The sequence below is a fragment of the Podospora anserina genome, chromosome 1 (genome assembly GCF_000226545.1).
Source record: "Podospora anserina S mat+ genomic DNA chromosome 1, supercontig 4".
Taxonomy (NCBI): domain Eukaryota; kingdom Fungi; phylum Ascomycota; class Sordariomycetes; order Sordariales; family Podosporaceae; genus Podospora; species Podospora anserina.
Window position 1 is genome coordinate 738,689 of NW_001914853.1, and position 16,792 is coordinate 755,480.

The 16,792-nt window shown below is 51.0% G+C and overlaps 6 protein-coding genes and 1 pseudogene across 7 annotated transcripts; 3 read left to right on the plus strand and 4 right to left on the minus strand.

Annotated features, from left to right (window-relative positions):
* Positions 1-282: 282 nt before the first annotated feature.
* PODANS_1_16450 (uncharacterized protein) lies at positions 283-1,755 on the minus strand (the record flags this gene model as incomplete). The annotated part of the gene is made up of 7 exons (XM_001907051.1): positions 283-491; positions 547-774; positions 827-867; positions 923-968; positions 1,033-1,293; positions 1,353-1,449; positions 1,504-1,755. The coding sequence occupies 7 exons, from the start codon at positions 1,753-1,755 to the stop codon at positions 283-285; spliced, it is 1,134 nt and encodes a 377-aa protein (XP_001907086.1).
* An 879-nt stretch (positions 1,756-2,634) lies between these two features.
* On the plus strand, positions 2,635-3,772 carry PODANS_1_16455 (uncharacterized protein; the record flags this gene model as incomplete). Its single annotated transcript, XM_001907052.1, has 2 exons — positions 2,635-3,197; positions 3,253-3,772. 2 exons carry the CDS (start codon positions 2,635-2,637, stop codon positions 3,770-3,772), a joined length of 1,083 nt encoding a protein of 360 aa, XP_001907087.1.
* Positions 3,773-4,384: 612 nt separating this feature from the next.
* On the minus strand, positions 4,385-4,775 carry PODANS_1_16458 (uncharacterized protein; the record flags this gene model as incomplete). The annotated part of the gene is made up of 2 exons (XM_001907053.1): positions 4,385-4,679; positions 4,738-4,775. The coding sequence occupies 2 exons, from the start codon at positions 4,773-4,775 to the stop codon at positions 4,385-4,387; spliced, it is 333 nt and encodes a 110-aa protein (XP_001907088.1).
* A 2,108-nt stretch (positions 4,776-6,883) lies between these two features.
* PODANS_1_16460 (uncharacterized protein) lies at positions 6,884-7,225 on the minus strand (the record flags this gene model as incomplete). The annotated part of the gene is made up of 1 exon (XM_001907054.1): positions 6,884-7,225. A coding segment is annotated over one exon (342 nt), but the record flags the coding sequence as incomplete, so codon positions are not given.
* A 2,225-nt stretch (positions 7,226-9,450) lies between these two features.
* Positions 9,451-11,479, plus strand: PODANS_1_16470 (annotated as a pseudogene; the record flags this gene model as incomplete). Its single annotated transcript has 2 exons — positions 9,451-10,074; positions 10,124-11,479. Coding segments are annotated over 2 exons (1,980 nt in total).
* Positions 11,480-12,334: 855 nt separating this feature from the next.
* On the plus strand, positions 12,335-12,870 carry PODANS_1_16480 (uncharacterized protein; the record flags this gene model as incomplete). Its single annotated transcript, XM_001907056.1, has 2 exons — positions 12,335-12,550; positions 12,607-12,870. 2 exons carry the CDS (start codon positions 12,335-12,337, stop codon positions 12,868-12,870), a joined length of 480 nt encoding a protein of 159 aa, XP_001907091.1.
* A 148-nt stretch (positions 12,871-13,018) lies between these two features.
* PODANS_1_16490 (uncharacterized protein) lies at positions 13,019-15,295 on the minus strand (the record flags this gene model as incomplete). The annotated part of the gene is made up of 1 exon (XM_001907057.1): positions 13,019-15,295. One exon carries the CDS (start codon positions 15,293-15,295, stop codon positions 13,019-13,021), a length of 2,277 nt encoding a protein of 758 aa, XP_001907092.1.
* Between the last annotated feature and the right edge of the window lie 1,497 nt (positions 15,296-16,792).

The window sequence follows — 16,792 nt, forward strand, 5'->3', positions numbered from 1 at the left end:
CGTTACTTTTTAACCACCGGCTCTCGAGGTGTAGGTAGATAATAGTGAGGCCGTGGTGTGACCAATTAGTCCGTTGACGTGTGACAGGATTAAAATTCCAAATCGTGGATTCGAAATATGGATCCGGAGTCACGGAATGTTACCCTGGCAGGAAGAGATCCTGTCTGAAGTGCTCAAGGAGAACGCGCTGGCAACGATCACTGCAGTTGTTGCTTCCCTACGCAGATTGCTGGCGATAAGGAACATTCGTCCTATCCACACTGCAGCTCAGATTCCGGCACCTCACTCCCCCGCAACTGGGGTCTTCACCATCAAATACAGAAGAGAATGCACAACCTCAGCAGCCGCCACGCCCGTTGTCTCACCAGCACCATCATAAGCCGGCGCAACTTCCACAACATCAGCACCCACAACTTTGAGCCCAACCAGTCCGTCAAGGATAGTCAGTAGCTCCCTCGACGTCCAACCACCCGGCTCAGCAGTTCCCGTTGCTGCATCATTCATTAATCACACTATCACCCGGTTTTGTTCAACATGACAACTTACCAGGAGCAAAAGCAGGATCCAGAACATCAATGTCAACACTGATATAGATTTTCGCGTCTCCAACCCTGGATTTCAGCCTCTCGATAATCCCGCTGATACCAAAACGGTCAAGATCCCTGGAGGTAACAAAATCAAACCCGCAACGGCGATCATTCTTCATGTCTTTGACTGGGTGGGCAAGAGGTGCCCGGATGCCTGCGTGAATGCTGGAGTTTGTAATGAGCCCCTGTATTTTCCGTCAGCTGAGTTTAAAACGTGGTTGTTTTCATGAGACTTGCCTCCTCGTGGGCAATGTGAAGGAAGGTTCCGTGGTTTACCGCTCTGGAACTTTTGTCAGCAGATGGGTTTGTTGAAAGAAGGAGAGAAGTGGTCATACCCATAGTCAGAAACATCACCACCCAACACCTTGGGGTTCCAAGTATCTTAATCATGTACAATATCAGCCTTTGACCCAAAACCATTGCACGGTAACTGGCCGAAACCCACCGATATGAGCATCGAAATGAATAACAGAGAGTTTCCCCCATTTCTTGTACGCTGCCCTCAACGCAGACAGCGTGGTGGTATGATCACCTCCCAAGTTGATAATCCTCGGGACAGGGGACAGGTCCCTAGAAACAGGAGAGCGGGCATTGATGATATCGTGGCCGGTTTCCAGCTGTTTGAGCGCGACGGTGTTGTCCAGTCTGGTCATTGGGACGTCTCCGCAGTCGACGATTTTGACGTTGCTTTTGAAGACGTTTTCCCCTGGATTTTGTCAGTTGATTGTGCGTCAAGGGTTTGTTGGTGCTGGTGACTGGGCTCACCGGTGTATAAACTCCATGCTGCATCTGCGTAAATGCGCGAGGAGCCAGATCTGATTGCTCCGGGGCCGAAGCGGGCTCCTGGTCGGCCGGTTGTTGCCTGTGGGAGATGGTTAGTTGATGGGGAGTTTTCAGCGGATGGGGCAGCGCTTACAGTGTCAAATGGTGCACCGAGGACGGCGATGTCATATTTGAGGCTGTCACGCTTTGAGAGACAGGGCAGATATGGAATGTTGGCATAAGTTGTTAAGCCCCATGGTGTGTCTTCGTTGTCGAACGTGGGTGCGGTAGATAGGGGGGTTTGGGCGAGGTATCGAAAGTTATTCTGGGCTTCCAAGCTGTGAGCGACATTGACCAGGGCGAAGCCAATGGACAGCCACACCAGGGAATGGACAGTGTCTTGCATATTCGGATTCAATAGAGTTGTTTCAACCTTTCAGTTTGTGATGTGACACAAAGGGCTTGGAGCGGGGATGATGGGGTGTAAGCGAATGGCTACGGGAATGTTCTTGGGGATGACTCTTGAGTGGAGATGGTACGTAAACAAAGCGCTAATCCGACAACTACCTACCTAGATTGAGGGACCAGGTACGGAGTAGATTTCTGTCGTTTATATATTCTTCCCCATCAGATGCATTGAGTAAAATACGGAAAATATAAAGACATGCTTGAAGAGCACTGATCAAGGTTGTTTTGTTGGACACCAACACACCTCAAGACGATTTACGTCATGGTGGCCGGTACAACCCTAACCCCTATCAGATCCATGCTGTGGAGACAAACCCACCTTACATGCTGCCTTCAGACTGCACCATTTCCAACCACCAGTCCTACACGATGCAAAACAACCCGCCAAGCCTCCAACCGATCGGTCAAGAAGCCTTTTGGCAGCTGAGATCCAAAACAAGTTACAACTCCATGCACCGAGGCGTTTTTTACAGCTGATGCCCCGTACTACGGAAGTTAACGCGCGCTAGAACGAGTAACTCGAAGCCTAGAGCGCTCTAGGCCAGGGTTTCTACATCTCGACATCAGTATTGGCCCATAAAAATCGCTTCGACGATGAGCTGAACAATCGAACTAACCGATCTTGGTAGTTCAGCTCCATTCATGATGCATTGTTCGCTGGTTCCCTCTCGATATGTTGCATCAACGTCACTTCTGCAAACCCCCAGACATAGACAATGAGACGAGATAAATCTCTTCCTAGGGGCCAGTCCCTCTTCCAGCTCACTCGTTCTTCCGTCTCCTTCATCCCAATCTGTTGAGCATATCCCTCTGCATCATGGGCTTCTTTGACTCAATCGCCAACGCCTTCTCCTGTGATGGCATCGCCACCCGCATCCTCGAAAAGGTGCCCGTCGTCGGCTACGGCGTCGCTGGAGTTCAAGCCCTAGCCGGCAACACAGAACATGCCAAACGAGCCCTTGCCACCAGCACCAACAGTCTAATCACCACGGCCGGTGCCGTCGGTGGTATGGTTGTCGGTGGACCAGCTGGTGCCATAGCAGGTGGTGCAGCAGCGTCCACCATCGGCTTGGGCACTGAGTACGCCATCAGCACCACCATCAACGACAAGGACGTCAAGGGCGATGTTGGGGAGGTTACCGTGCAGAGAGTTGTGACCGACATGGCCATCGGTGGTGTTTCTGGCTTGATTGGCGGCGGAGCTGGTGCCACTGCTGCAGGCAAGGCAGCAGGTAAAGCCGCGATTGAGGCCACGGCGTCGACGTTGGCCAAGACTGGCTTTGAGGGTGCTGCCAAGGTCATCATCACCAATGTTGGAAAGAGTGCGGCGGGAGCTGTCACAACTGGTAGTTTGGCATCGCTTGTCCAGGGTGCTAGCAAGTAAGTTTGTGTCTCTTGCGATCTTATTGGTCACACCGCTAACTCATGGGCTTAGAAACGTCTTCAACAACACCCCCAACGTCAAGGAACCCGAGCCCAAGCCACCCAAAGTGAGAAAGGTGACGCAGAACCAAGACGCCAGGGCCAAGGATTTGATCCAGGACCTCAAGGCCTTTGTCCTCCAGTACCCTCTCTACTGGCTCAACGACGCCTACGCGCAAGTCCATCTCTACTGGGATCCCGTTGTCATTGCCGGCTTGCCTTGGGACCCGGCGAATCAAGCTGTGCAGGGACAGTATCAGGCCTTTCAGCAGAAGAAGACAGGGAACCCAGCGTTGAACGAGAAGCCGTTACGTCAAAAGATCTATGAGGAGCTCAAGCAGATTGTTGATGACCACAACAATGGAGTACAGCTTGGGGGGAACAAGCAGAAGATTCTGGACATGATTATCAAGAAGGAGCCTGGGGGATTTAATGCAGTTTGGGGTGAGGTTGAGTCGGAGATGAATCTGAGGGATCTGAGGCTGCAGAGCTTCAGCGAGCTGATGATTTTGGAGGTTGAGTTTATGGATTGAGTGTGGAACGAACGGAGGGATTTGCCTGGCGGGCGGGGTTCAAGGTTTGGGATTGTGTTGGCATATCATAATATGTATGATAGAAGCAGATGGAAGAAGGCTGTGGTGTGGTGACTTGCTCGGAAGCTGTTGATTATACGTCCTTTGGGTGTCAATATCTAACTGCAAATACACAAGAGAACTAGACTTTCTGGCTCAATAGTGATGACCTTGTAATTCACTTGGGCAGATACCAGAAAGAGGTGCGTCGACATACTCTGAGGTGGAAGAGGAGTACACCCACTTCAGGTTCGAAGGACACTCTTGGAGAGGGAATGATGGGGCAGCATATTCATGGTTGTGAGGTGTGTGTCAGGAGATTGATGCAATCACGCGTGTTTTAACCAGACGTAACTCTTGAAGGAGCTGTCACGGAGTGATGTTTAATGGCCACCTACCTTACACAGATACAAGTCACAGTAGCGTCAGGGCTGGCTGGGGGTTAGCTTTACAGGGGGATTATGTGCTTTTATGCTCGTACATGAAATGATTGAAAGCTATCCAAGTGACTGTACCAACCCCTTTCAACACAAGTCCATCACCACCTCGAATCCTCTCCATGTCTCTCATCCTTCATGGAAACTCGTTATCCATCCAGGTCTTGAAGTTGGCGCACATTTCGTCCGTCCAGAGGGGGTGCGCCGGGTCTGGGTTCTGCTGAGTCCAGGGGGGCATTTGCTTCGGCATAGACTTGTTCTTCACGCGCACATAGATCTTGGTGGCGTTGCCGGCCACGTCATCCTTGTTGCTCAGATCGAAGCCACCGGCGTTGAGCATGCAATCCACGTCGCTCGGGAGGAAGTAATCCTTGATGGTGCCTTCCCAGGTAACAGGAGCGGCGGTCGCTGTTGGCTCAGCTTGGGGCTCGCTGGTAGGTGTCAGCCATGGTGCTTGTTGATGAGGCGTGCAGATCAGATCGAACTTACACTGGGGGGTTTGTCTCTGGGTTTGTTTCTGAGGCCATGATGCTTTGGATGAGGGCTTTTTGGAATGATAGCTGTTGATGGGGATGTGTTCTTTGTCTCGGTGTGTGGAGAGATTCAAGTCTGAGAAATCTGAGAAGCTTCCCTGGTAAAATAGTTGTGGCTGTCTGCACTTTAATCATAAAATGTTGAGATATGTTCATGTTCCGGAGTCAATGCCCCGAGTATCCTTGCTGGATTAGAGTGAACTGAGGCTGGCTGAGAGAGAATGATCTGAGAACATCACAGCGTGCAGCGAAGGCCTAAATTCCTCTGGGCCACTGTTGGCCTGGAAGTTGACGCTAGAAGTTGATGTCGGCACACGATAGTAGAAGCCCACAGAGACTTGATAGGGCGCTGCATGGCATAGTGGGCCGGGTGAAACGAAAAAGACATAGCATCTTGTCTTGTGTCTAGCTGAGTGTCGGGACGGGCCACTCCCGTGACTGGTGGGTTGACGGATCCGGTTTTATCACCAGAGTTTGTGGCAATAGTTATCGGGAGCCGTAAACTGCTTTCGTCAGCGGTAATGCCCCCTCTCTCAGTGGCTGTCGTGAGACAAGCTGAACATGCAGGGCCGCCCAATCAGAGCTTGACGGGGCATCATACCGACACCAGCAAAGAGCATCTAGACTGCATGTGCTCAATTTTTGTTAATTGAGCTGGATTGAAGCGGGCTTTCTCATCATTGTGATGGCGACATGAATCTACGGAACCAACAAAGTAGGTACCTAAGTACCTATGGTATCCAAAGACAGAGTCTGCTGAAGGTGGGTATCAAGACTTTGAAGACACGGGAATTCTTGTTCTCCTCAGGGTACACAGTGAAGATCCTAGAGCTTTCCTTTGGGAGATAAGAGCAGCATCTCCCTCGGTTGACTGCTTTGCTTTTGTCTGTCCTCCATGATCCCTCCACAAGCCTTTTGAAACTCGCCACTCATCATGTCAACCTACGATATCACTGGTATCCTGCCTAAAGGCCTCTAGGAAGAGGACAAGAAAAATGTTGTCCGTCAAGTTCCCCTGCGCATGGAGCTGGATGACTGGTGAAACTCGACCGACGTGGTGCACAAGAACCAGCGCGCGTTGTTCTAACCACTTCTGTCAGATGGACCCCAAGAGAAAATCTCGTTCTTCCAGGTCGCTGGCATTCACGGGCAGCCTTTCGTTCCCTGGGATGAAAATTAGTCCAAGGTGGCATACAAGGGGATTGGATATTGCACCCACAACAGTATTCTCTTCACCACTTGGCACAGACCCTACTTGCTGCTCTTTGAGCAAGTCCTTTATGAGCTCATGGAAAAGGCTGCAGCTATTTTTTCGGAGGCCTAGCAGCCGGCTATGCTTCAGGCGCTGGAGTCATGGCGTTTCCCTTACTGGGACTGGGCAATGAAGATGACTGACGAACAACGTATCGGTTCACAAAATGTCTAGGACACATGGATCTTCCCAACCTCTCTTGCATGGCCCTTGGCCTTCTTACCATGCCTCAGATGTCGTCAGAGCTCGAGAGACTGTCCATCCAGGCCAAGCTTCAGGTATGGCCTTCAACGCCATAGACTTTGTGAGAAAAATATCAAGATGGTGGAGGGCTGGAAGCAGGGGAAGAAGTAAGGCCCCCAACACCATGGATTAACTGTAGATAGTTCGGATATATATCCCCACTTTGCCGAGATATCGGCTTGGAAAATCAATTTTGCCTCGTCTCGGTGAGACGGTGAGATCGAGCCGAGCTGAGGATGCCTTTGAGCGAGCCAGGCCGTCAATTCAGGGAGACAAGCCGAGCCAGACCCCCGGCTGGGTCCATCTCATCTCATTGCCCACCCTGGTGGTGCCGACACATTACGCCAGTCTCCACTCCATTGGCAAGTTCCCCGGAAGCAAAGAAAAACAATGAGATAACTGCTATTCCATCATCGTCTAATAATATATAGAATCCCAGAAACATGAGCCCTGATTCACTCGTTTGAACGAGCCTCTTCTTTTTTTCCATGCATTCCCAGTGATCTTTGCACTTGCCCTACGAACCCAGCCACTGCGCCGAACTCCATCAACAGCAGCGTTTGATGCCTCGTCTACCTTGGGGACCAAACTCTCCCTGACCCTAGCCCTACCCCGTTGTGGAGGATTGCTTCCCCCTTCGGTATACATTGTCGATTTTCTTTGCGAGCCTGCCCGCCAGAACTTCTTTCCCCCGCGCTCTCGCCTCATCTTCAAGGTCCAGGAAACGATTGATAAGTCGGTGATCCAGGATGCGCTCCTCCTTGTCGTTCCTGCTCGCCGGCTGGGTCTTGGGCCAGACGTAGCCGTACAGCTTGGAATGACGCTCGCATCGGGGGCAGTTGGCTCTGGTAAAGTAGGCGTCTTTTTGGACAAATGCTGGATGACTGGAAACTCGTGCGACCTTTGAGGTACTGGGGAGACGGCCTCCGGAAGTTGCTGCACATAGATTTCAGCCGTGGACTGGTCGTTCTTCAGAATTTCAATCGCCTGCTTGATGAGTGTTGGGTTGGGTGAAAGAATGAGCCCATCTGCCAAGTCTGAAGCGGGTGTCGTGACATGAGTGAGATCTGCACTCCCAGCTTCGGATGCAAGGAGGGCTGCGTAAAAGTTCCGATTCCGAGCTGCCTCTTGAAATTGGCGAACCGATTATTGTAGGTCCCAAGTCAAAATGCATATCTTTGAGTCGCTTCGCCTGGGTAATGGGCGGCGGGGTGGCGATGGCTCCCGCAAGTCTTTTTCGAACCTGGCCCGACTGCACTCTGTTGTAGCCCGTGATTAGACAACTCAGTATTCCTGCGTCTGAATTTCTGTCCTTTTTGCTTCAAACAAATGCTTTTCCGAGCTATGTAAGCAAATACAGCCATGTTGCGAGAGCTCCCGGGCGAGCAGCTGCCCGAAGCCATCACCGAGCTTTCAACCCATTATCTCTTTCAGAGGTTCGGATCAGAGGTTCGTCACACTGCCCAATGTTTGGAAAGTGAAACAAGCAACACGCTATTGGCGGTAACAGCAGCTTACTACTCACAAGTTGAAGAGTACGGATCGAACCAGAGCAACTAGCTGCTAACTCAACAAAACGAAGACAGCGCGGAGGAAAAAGGTGCGCCCGTAGCAGTCGCCCCAACAGCGCCGGAGAACTCCTATGTGCAGGGACCCCTCGAAAGTGTACCAGGAAAGGGAGCAGAGGAAGCAGCCGGGGCTGGAAGGTCTGATCAGTTAAAGTCCCCAGAACCCTTGAGCGTCCTCCTGACGCCTTGCCATACACCACCTCACGCAGCGTTGTTGATCGGGACACCAACCCTAGGCATCAAACTATCTAAATGGTAGCCCAGGATACTTCAGAAGCCGGATACAACTTCAGAAGAATACGAAACCGCCACGGGCCATGGGAGGCATCCTTATTGACCGGAAGACAAGCTATCGGGCAAAACTGCTCGCGATCCTTGTCCCTGGGACTGGTGGCTCTGCCTGCCACTTGTGTTAATCAAATTGATCAGACCTATCGTAACTTGCCTCGATTATCTACCTCCTGTGACAGCCTGGTTCTCGTGGACGCATTCCAGGTTGTTGTGTGGGTAGCCACAACTGGCTCCACAGGGAGCTTGGATCAACCTGGGCTGGTTTGTTTGGACTTGTAGGATTTCTCGGTTTGACTTTTCCATACCTAATATCAATCAGCACTTTTATACCAACACAGGGTGCTTCTCCTGAGGATCACCTCTACCCCCCCGGTTGTGAGTATACATGCCCCGCCCAAGCTTGATGCCTGGTGCTCCAATGATGCAGATATGTATGGTGGTGGTCTCATGCTCTTTCTTTTGGTTTCTTTGGGGTTGGTCTTGTTCCCAACCAGGTTTCTGTCCAGTGATAGGGTTTACTTGGTGCTTGCCTGGCCAGTCGGCCTTTGCCTTCCGATCCAACCCTGATAAGTACACACCTACTTATGAATTATGAATAAATAAAATGACTTTTACGGCCGACATGTCCTTATGATACTCACAGTTACTGCATCTTATCTCTGTTGGGCAACAGCCTTTTGGTCCAAATGAGGGAGAGCCATACCCAGAACCACAACTCTACACTGGGCTCAATTTTGAAACCGAAAACCCGCAAGATCCGAACAAGGAGAGAAGTTGGTGACTCTCCCGAGGAGAATCGAGTGTTATCGACTCCTCGCTCTAGACCACCTCAGCCGGGAGGACCTCCCCAAATTGTCACGAGCACAATGTGACCAGACCCAATATCACCCAGCTCCTTGATAGTGCGACACGCCGACAATCGGATTCCGACTCATGCATGGCCGGACGCGAGGTCTAGAATTGGGTAGAGTCCAATTCCGTTTCCAATAGTTAAGGATTCTGCTACAGCTACGCTAACCGTTCCGGCCTTGGCCGCCCGTTCTGGCTGGCTGAATGTACGGCGGGAGCAGAGCTGACAAACGCACATGGCTAGCTCACCGGGTTCAGCTGGTTGCTTGGGTCATGGCTGACCCCCTTGATGGGCGCGTAAGTCAACACCGTCGACATGCACGGTGCGCCTCAGGGACATGGAGATATCAGAGGCGATATGAAATGACCAGCCACATTCTTTTATATGATTTCTCGCCCGGCTCCCGCTGTCACGATTGAGCTCTCAGCAAGATCACAACATTGAACGCAGCACAACTTGACCACAATGGGGAGTTTTTGGGTGCTTGTCGCCCGTCTTCTTGGGGTCACGACTCTATCAACCTATGAGGGACTGGACCGCTCTCAATCACCTTTGCAGCTCACAGATTCACATTCGCACGTTGAGACCAGCTTGGTACCTACCGCAGCCAAAGATCCTCTCCACTTCAGACCACCAGGCCACCGACAAGACAAAGGTAATGGTTTCGACTTCAAATGCGACTACCGCAAGATGGTAGGATGGGAAAAATGCTCGACTCCTGAAGATCGCTCATGCTGGCTCGTCAACAAGAAGACAGGAGAAAGATTCGACATCAACAGCGACTATGAGAATTATTATCCAACCGGTAAAACACGCGAGTACTTCATCACTGTCGACAAGTCGAACATCACCGCCGACGGCTACACATTTTATGGAGCGACAGTCTTCAATGAAACTTACCCAGGGCCTTGGATCCAAGCATGCTAGGGCGATACTGTCAAGGTCCATGTCCGTAATCTCAATCCGGACCGCGGCACCAGCATTCATTGGCACGGCATTAGGCAGCTCAACACCATGCACATGGACGGTGTGAATGGAATCACCCAGTGCCCCATCGCACCAGGGAGCACTTTCACCTATGAGTGGAAGGTGATGCAATATGGCTCCTCATGGCCCGAGCAGCGCCCCCTATGATGAGGCGGCAGACATCCCGCTCCTGATGACAGACTGGAGACATGGCAGCCTATTTCCAGTTGGAAACATGCTCAAGGAAAGATGGATCCAGAGCATCTTGCTGAACGGGATCGGGAACGTGACCAAATTTGGGGCAAGGAAAGTTCAAAACACGAGTAAGATTCCGAAACCTTACACTCTTACGTTCACAGCGGACAAAGTGTATGAGGATGAGCCGTCCGAGCTCGAGGTTCCGAACTCACGTCCCAAACGATACCTGCTGCGACTCATCAACACCTCGATTGGATCCACCTTTATCTTCTCCATCGACAACCACCTGCTTTCCATTGTCAGTGCTGACTTTGTTCCCATTTACCCCTACCTCAACTCGTCGATTCTGGTTGGAATCGGTCAACGATACAATGTTATTGTCGAAGCAAATCCAAGGAACAACACCAAACAGCCCCTTGACAGCAACGGAAACTACTGGATCAGAACGTGGGTCACCCCGGACTGCGGTGCTGGTGTGGCCATCAACAAGGACAGCAAGGAGACATACATGCAAACGGGAATTCTGCGTTACAACAAGAGCAGTACGGAGGATCCAGAATCAAAACCATGGGCAGATATTTCCATGGCCTGCTCGGATGAGACTGCCACCAGCTTGAGGCCCGTGCTGCCCTGGGTTGTTGAGGATCCGATCAATGTCATGTCAACAGAAAGCAAGATTCAGCACATGGCCGTGATCAGCGGCCCACCGGCTGATCCGATTCCGAGTTTCCCCCAGGCCTCCTATTCTTTCAGAAACGTATCAGGGGGTATCAATGGCCCCAATCCACTCCAGATCAACTTCAGCGACCCAGTGTTCCTCAACCTGGACAACGACGAGCCATTCAAGAACAAGCTCTGGGAAATCTACCCCGAAGGCCGCCCCAACCAAACCGACTGGGTATGGCTAGCCATCACCGTGGACTATTCTCCTTATGGAGATGCCAGTGCCCATCCGATCCACCTGCACGGACATGACTTTGCCATCCTCCAACAGGCCGAAAAAACCACCTACGTCCCTGAGAACATCCATCTGAACCTCATCAACCCGCCTCGTCGTGATGTGGTGCTGATGCCTAAGAGCGGCTTCATTATCATTGCCTTCAAGGCTGACAACCCGGGCGCGTGGCTCCTTCATTGCCATATCGCCAGTCATGCCTCCCAAGGTCTGGCCCTGCAGATTCTGGAACGTCAGGCCGATGCTGCTGCCATGTGGCCGAAGGCGAGTCCCGCTGCGCAGACTGCCGCTACGCTGTGCAGCAGTTGGGACTCTTGGGTTGCTGCGTCTTACACGTCCACGCCGACGCCTTTGCCTGATGATTCCGGAATTTGATCCACCATCTATCAACATACGGATCAAGAAGTCAAGGTTGGAAATTATTTTGGATTGTTCGTCAGTAACTTAGGTCTCTTCTGTGTATGATTAGCAACAGGATCAGTGACTTCGTTGGCAATTTTAATACGTGGTTTTTTCTGCAATTTGTCTTCATTCGGGGAGCGGTGGGCTGTTTCTGGTAATTGCGCAATTACAGTTTTGACAAACAGGTTGGGGTATATGAATGAAGAGTTGGACTGTAGTGGTTTGAGTATTCCGCAGTTAATCCCTATATGTCTAGGTTACGAGAAGTCACCTGCAGTGTCGGCCGGCACCGCCTAGGTTCGAATCCACAGAAAAGCTTTTCCTTCTTCTTTTTTGTTATCGGAGTTTCCGAGTTGAAGCAGCAAGCTGTTTCAACCAAGACCGGTAGATGCACAGCCGTTTAGATGAACAGAAATCCGAGATCATAACATTGACTGGAAGAATGGGTAGGTGTTTGTTTGTTTTACCTTCACCTGCCCGCTGCTTGCTGTGTGGGTTTTGCATCATCTGATCAGCTGCATTGCCATTTCGTCAGCTTCCTGCAGCCTCATTGCAAGCATTTCATTTCAGCCATGCCAAACAAACTGTGCATGGGCCATAAGAGAGTCAAACAGCTGCAGCTCACCTCACAATAACGCAGCAAATCTTTCAAAAGTGACGGTCTTTGTCCGAGTCGAAGTGGGGTTTGGGTGGTCGGATCGCGTCCAGACCCCATGCATTTCGCGCCCGTGACGTTGCGAAGAGGGTCAGCATGACGACACATTCACAATGATGAAGGGGGGAAATGGAGGGGATATTAAAATGAACTTTCAGTGGTAAGGTCGCCTTATGTTCCTTCATCGTTCGAACTCATCTTCCACCCACCTCTGCAGACGAAACCTCCATCCATCAACCAACACAATGAGCAGCCACCGCGAGAAAGCCCCCCAGAAGAAGGGTTCCACTCAGCCTCACAAGCACCACGAGCATCATGAGACAGGGTATACAGATGAAGCGGCTGTCGAGTGTCACGATTTGATTGATCGTGCCGAGGAAGAGGCCCACGTATGTTCTTGGCTCTTTTGTTAGAATCCGAGACATGGCTAACAGCAGCCCCAAAGCTCCACGAGCCCGGATCCATGTACGAGCCAACAACTCACCCCGAGAAGGTCCACCTGGCGAATACTAGCTCTTCGGGAAAGAAGAGCTCCTCGTCAAGCATGCCGTCCTCGGGCAGCAAATCGAAGAAGTCCGGTTTGGAAGGATCCAGCAGCAGCACAAAGGAGAGCATGAAAGAAGGCATGGGGTCGATGAAGGAGAGCATGAAGGAGGGTATGGGCTCCATGAAGGATACCATGAAGGATGCCATGGGCATGAAGAAATAGATTGGGCACATTCCATTCACACGGGAACTTGCGGAGGTTTGGACATGGTCAAAGTGAATTACCCAATGCCAATCGAATCTATTCCCTCTTGCTGTTATCAATTTATGAAGACACTTGTCATACCTGCTCACGTAATCTACACCATTCACTATACCAATGTGAGGGTCGTTTTGTAGTTTTCGTCTGTGATCTCAGCAAGAAAATCGTCAAAATTCCAAAACTCGAGCTCCTCCTCTTCCTCCTCAGAATCGGGCTGTGGGTCAGATTCGGTGACCCTCACGGACCCAATTCTTTCCCACGTCTTTAGGTCACTTGGACACTGTGCCAGAATGAGAAACTCAATAGCCCTGTTTGCTTCATCCACACCCAAGCAGAGCGCTAGCACAGTCACCTGAGGTCTGAACTCCTCCTCTCCTGGCATCTCCCCTTCTCTGGCTCGCTGGATAGACCACTGCACTTCCCCGTCTGCGTCCACAATCTGAACTCTGACAAGCTTGGTGTCGTGACGAACCATGGCGTACCTCCTGGCAATTCTGATGCTGCTCTTGATTCTGACGTCATATTCGAATCCCTCCGCGGTGTCATCACTGTCCATCAGGGTGGCCGAATGCACATAACCACTGACGGTCAAACTGGCAGCGTTGATCTCCCCAAGGGGATCTTGACCTTTCGGCTCGACAGAGTACTCCAGCACCTCGACATATCCAGTTAGATAGTCTTCGGGGTCCATGGATATTGGAGAATCTAGAGAAGCCCAGGAGAAAGAGGGCGCTCTGTAGGTGTCGGGACACGCCCAGACATCGTTCACTTCGCGAGCTACCCAGTTCAGGCTGCGTGTCAGATCTTTTATCCAGATCCCACCAACGTAAGTGGCACCAGTGGTGTTCTGGATTTCACGGGCCAGACCTGCGATCGCGGGCAGCTTGTCCTTCTGATAGGTGAGACCTCTGCGGCTATAGCCGGAGATCATTTCAGCCCAGAAAGCAAACGCATCGTCTTGCATGGTGAGGGTGGGAGGTCGGGGACGTAGGCTGCCTCCACTGTCGGGATCAAGTGGTCCGCACTGGCAACCCATGGTGGTCTTGCAGAGCCATTGTACCTCCCTGCTGGAAAAGCCTATGAACCGGCGAGAGAGTACCTGCTCCTGAAAGCACCATCCTCTTGTTTGCACTGGATCCAAGAAGTCATCAAAGCTGCCGACACCCGGCCACGGGTTATCGCGGTCCAGACTCTGGGGATGCAAGCCACTTTTTACTCCCTCTTTCCCAACCAGCAGAAACGTCTCACCATCCTCACCAGCCAACTCCCGGGTCACCACCTGTGGATTTCTTTTCAAGTGAAGAAACCCCTCCGTCACCGTAGACGCAGACAAGGCAGCGAGAGTAACCCGTGCATTCCCGTACACCTCTGCCATCCTGCCAGCTTCTTGCTCCCACTCAGCTGTGTCGTCTTGGATGATGCAGATTGCATCAATCCAGATGTGCTCCATCCCTAACTGGCGTGTGACATCTATAGCGTCTTGGAGTGTCTGCGGCAGGGTTTCAAGGTCAAACCCTTCTCTCAACTCGTCGATGTTGTCTAGGGTGGTTCTGAAGAGACCGTCCGAGCCCCAGCAGTAGCTTAAAGCGATGTATTCAACGTCGCCAATGTCGTCACTGTCCACGAGTTGGAGCTGATCAGCACCTTCGGCGCAGTAGATGAGGCGTGTTGGCTGAAGATCTGAGGTGCGGTGGGAACATTCAGGGTGGTTTTCTTCACACTCTTCAAGACATCTTCTTGTGAATTCGATTGGATCCTCGGGGGTGAGTCCTGGCTGGTCATGACCTTCATCAGGATCGTAGTCTACAAAGATATTATTAGAATTAGACAATTGTTTGTTTGATGAGGAAGAGCAAATGGGAGATATACCGAGCTTGACATAAACCTGCAGGGCATACCCGCCGGAGAAGTCGAAATAGAACCGGTTCTGTCTTTCATCTAGACGCACCCATGCTTCAAGGTCGTCGGTTGAGCCTAGATCAGGGTGAATTGATGTCGCGGTGCTACAAATAAACTGACAAATCTCGCAGTCTGTGTCAGATTCCCAGACCCATCTGTATTGGCTACCGGGAGAGAACTCTGGGTCCTCTGGGATGAGGTTGCGGCAGCTGTCGCACATGGTGTTTAACTTGTCGTTGCCGGTGTGTGAGAAATTAATTACTTGGGACTTTGACTGAGGAAGAGAAGAAGAAAAACTGTCGACGATATAACTGGCGTTTGAGGGCAGTGGTCCGCGTGCGAAGGAGGTTGGGCAAAGTCCGCTGGTCGTTCTTTGGCAAGTTGGGACTTTATAGGATTCATGAGGCGAGAATATCACCAACGAAAACCAGGGGTTGGTGGTTGGTGACATGGCGCCATGTGTGTTGGTGCACTGATCTGGTCTCATTCTTCAACCTAAGTCATGCTGTTGGCTCTGTAGTACATGTGGTAGAATCAGGGCTGCGGTGAGGCTTGGCGATTGTATCACGTGCTCCTATCTTCCACTAGGCCTTGAACCTCATATTGCCCGGTATGGTAAGCATTGAAAGTTCTTTGCGATTATTAGGTGGGGAGGAGCTGTCTCTGACTGACTTGCTCCAAGTTAAATATCTTCATCGAGTTCTTTGGGGATGTAAATCGAGGTTTTCAAGTATGCAACTTACGGTGTAACACACATATTTTGGTCAAGAGGAGACCTACCAATACATCATTTATTTTGGAGATACATTAAGATTAATGGCACTATGTAAAATAAAATCAGACCAAGACAATGGAGGGTTGTTCGTATGTCAAACTCACAGAGTTGCTTAGGCCCAGCAACGCAAGCAACAAAGCCCAATCAATCAATGACCATCGAAGCAAAAGGCCTGCGGTCATCAACGGGCTGTGGAATTCCTCAGAAAGAGTCTTGATGGGCATTAAAAATTGTAACAACGACAGGTGCTATGTAGATGTGTATTACAGGTTATATTTTCAACAAATCGTCAGATGGCTGGCGGTCTTGAGCGTTCGTCCCGGTTAACCCATAGCATCCATGTTAGGATGGAATTACCTGCAGCGTTGGCACCGACACTGCCTAGGCTCGAGCCCACAGATCATCATTTCTTTTTACCTTCTAAGCAAATGATGGGTCGGAACAGTTGTGCCAGTGGCTCTTTCCCCAAACTGGTTGTTGCTTGGAAGACGACTCCTTAGCTTGACGGAGGAAAGAACGATGGAGATATTTGCCCAAAATATTGCCCCACACACACAACAGATAGAATGTTTTTATTTTTGCCTTGTAGTTCTCGTGGCCCCGTGGTTTCTTTTTTCTTCTTCTTTTTTTTTTCAAATCTCTCCCAGGCGCACTGCTTCCTCTTACACGCGCCCTTTTCTCGCTCCCAAACGGCCCTCTTTTTATCCCAGCTCCCACAGCAATCTATTTGTACGGACGATCCCAGCTTAGTAGCATTCACCATATCCGCCTCCCTCGCCAAGCATACCGAAAGCTTTGATCTCTGTTCCCTTTGGCCTGTTTTTGGTGACCGCAGAGTGTGGGTGAAAAAGGAGCTTGGCGACTTTTTTGAGAGTCCGGGGTTTTTGCGCCCATGTGATAGTCAAGACACTGTGATACTTCGGAATCAGGCGCTCGTGTTTCGGTGCGTCTACTGGTTTGTTGATGTTCGGGGTAGCGAGAACACAAGAATTCAAAGGTGGTTGCCCATGCACTGGGCAACCCGCGCCTCTATGCAGGTTTGAAGGGCATTGAGAGAAACTTTCTTGCCCACAGGGCTGACTATCTCGATGAAAAGGAGGGTCCGGCATATACTGAAGATTTAACCGATGATCAAGAACTCCTCCTCGAGTTGGTTGACGGCTTATCAGAGGTGGAAGACGTTGACCCGTCACTTGGCGCATTATATCG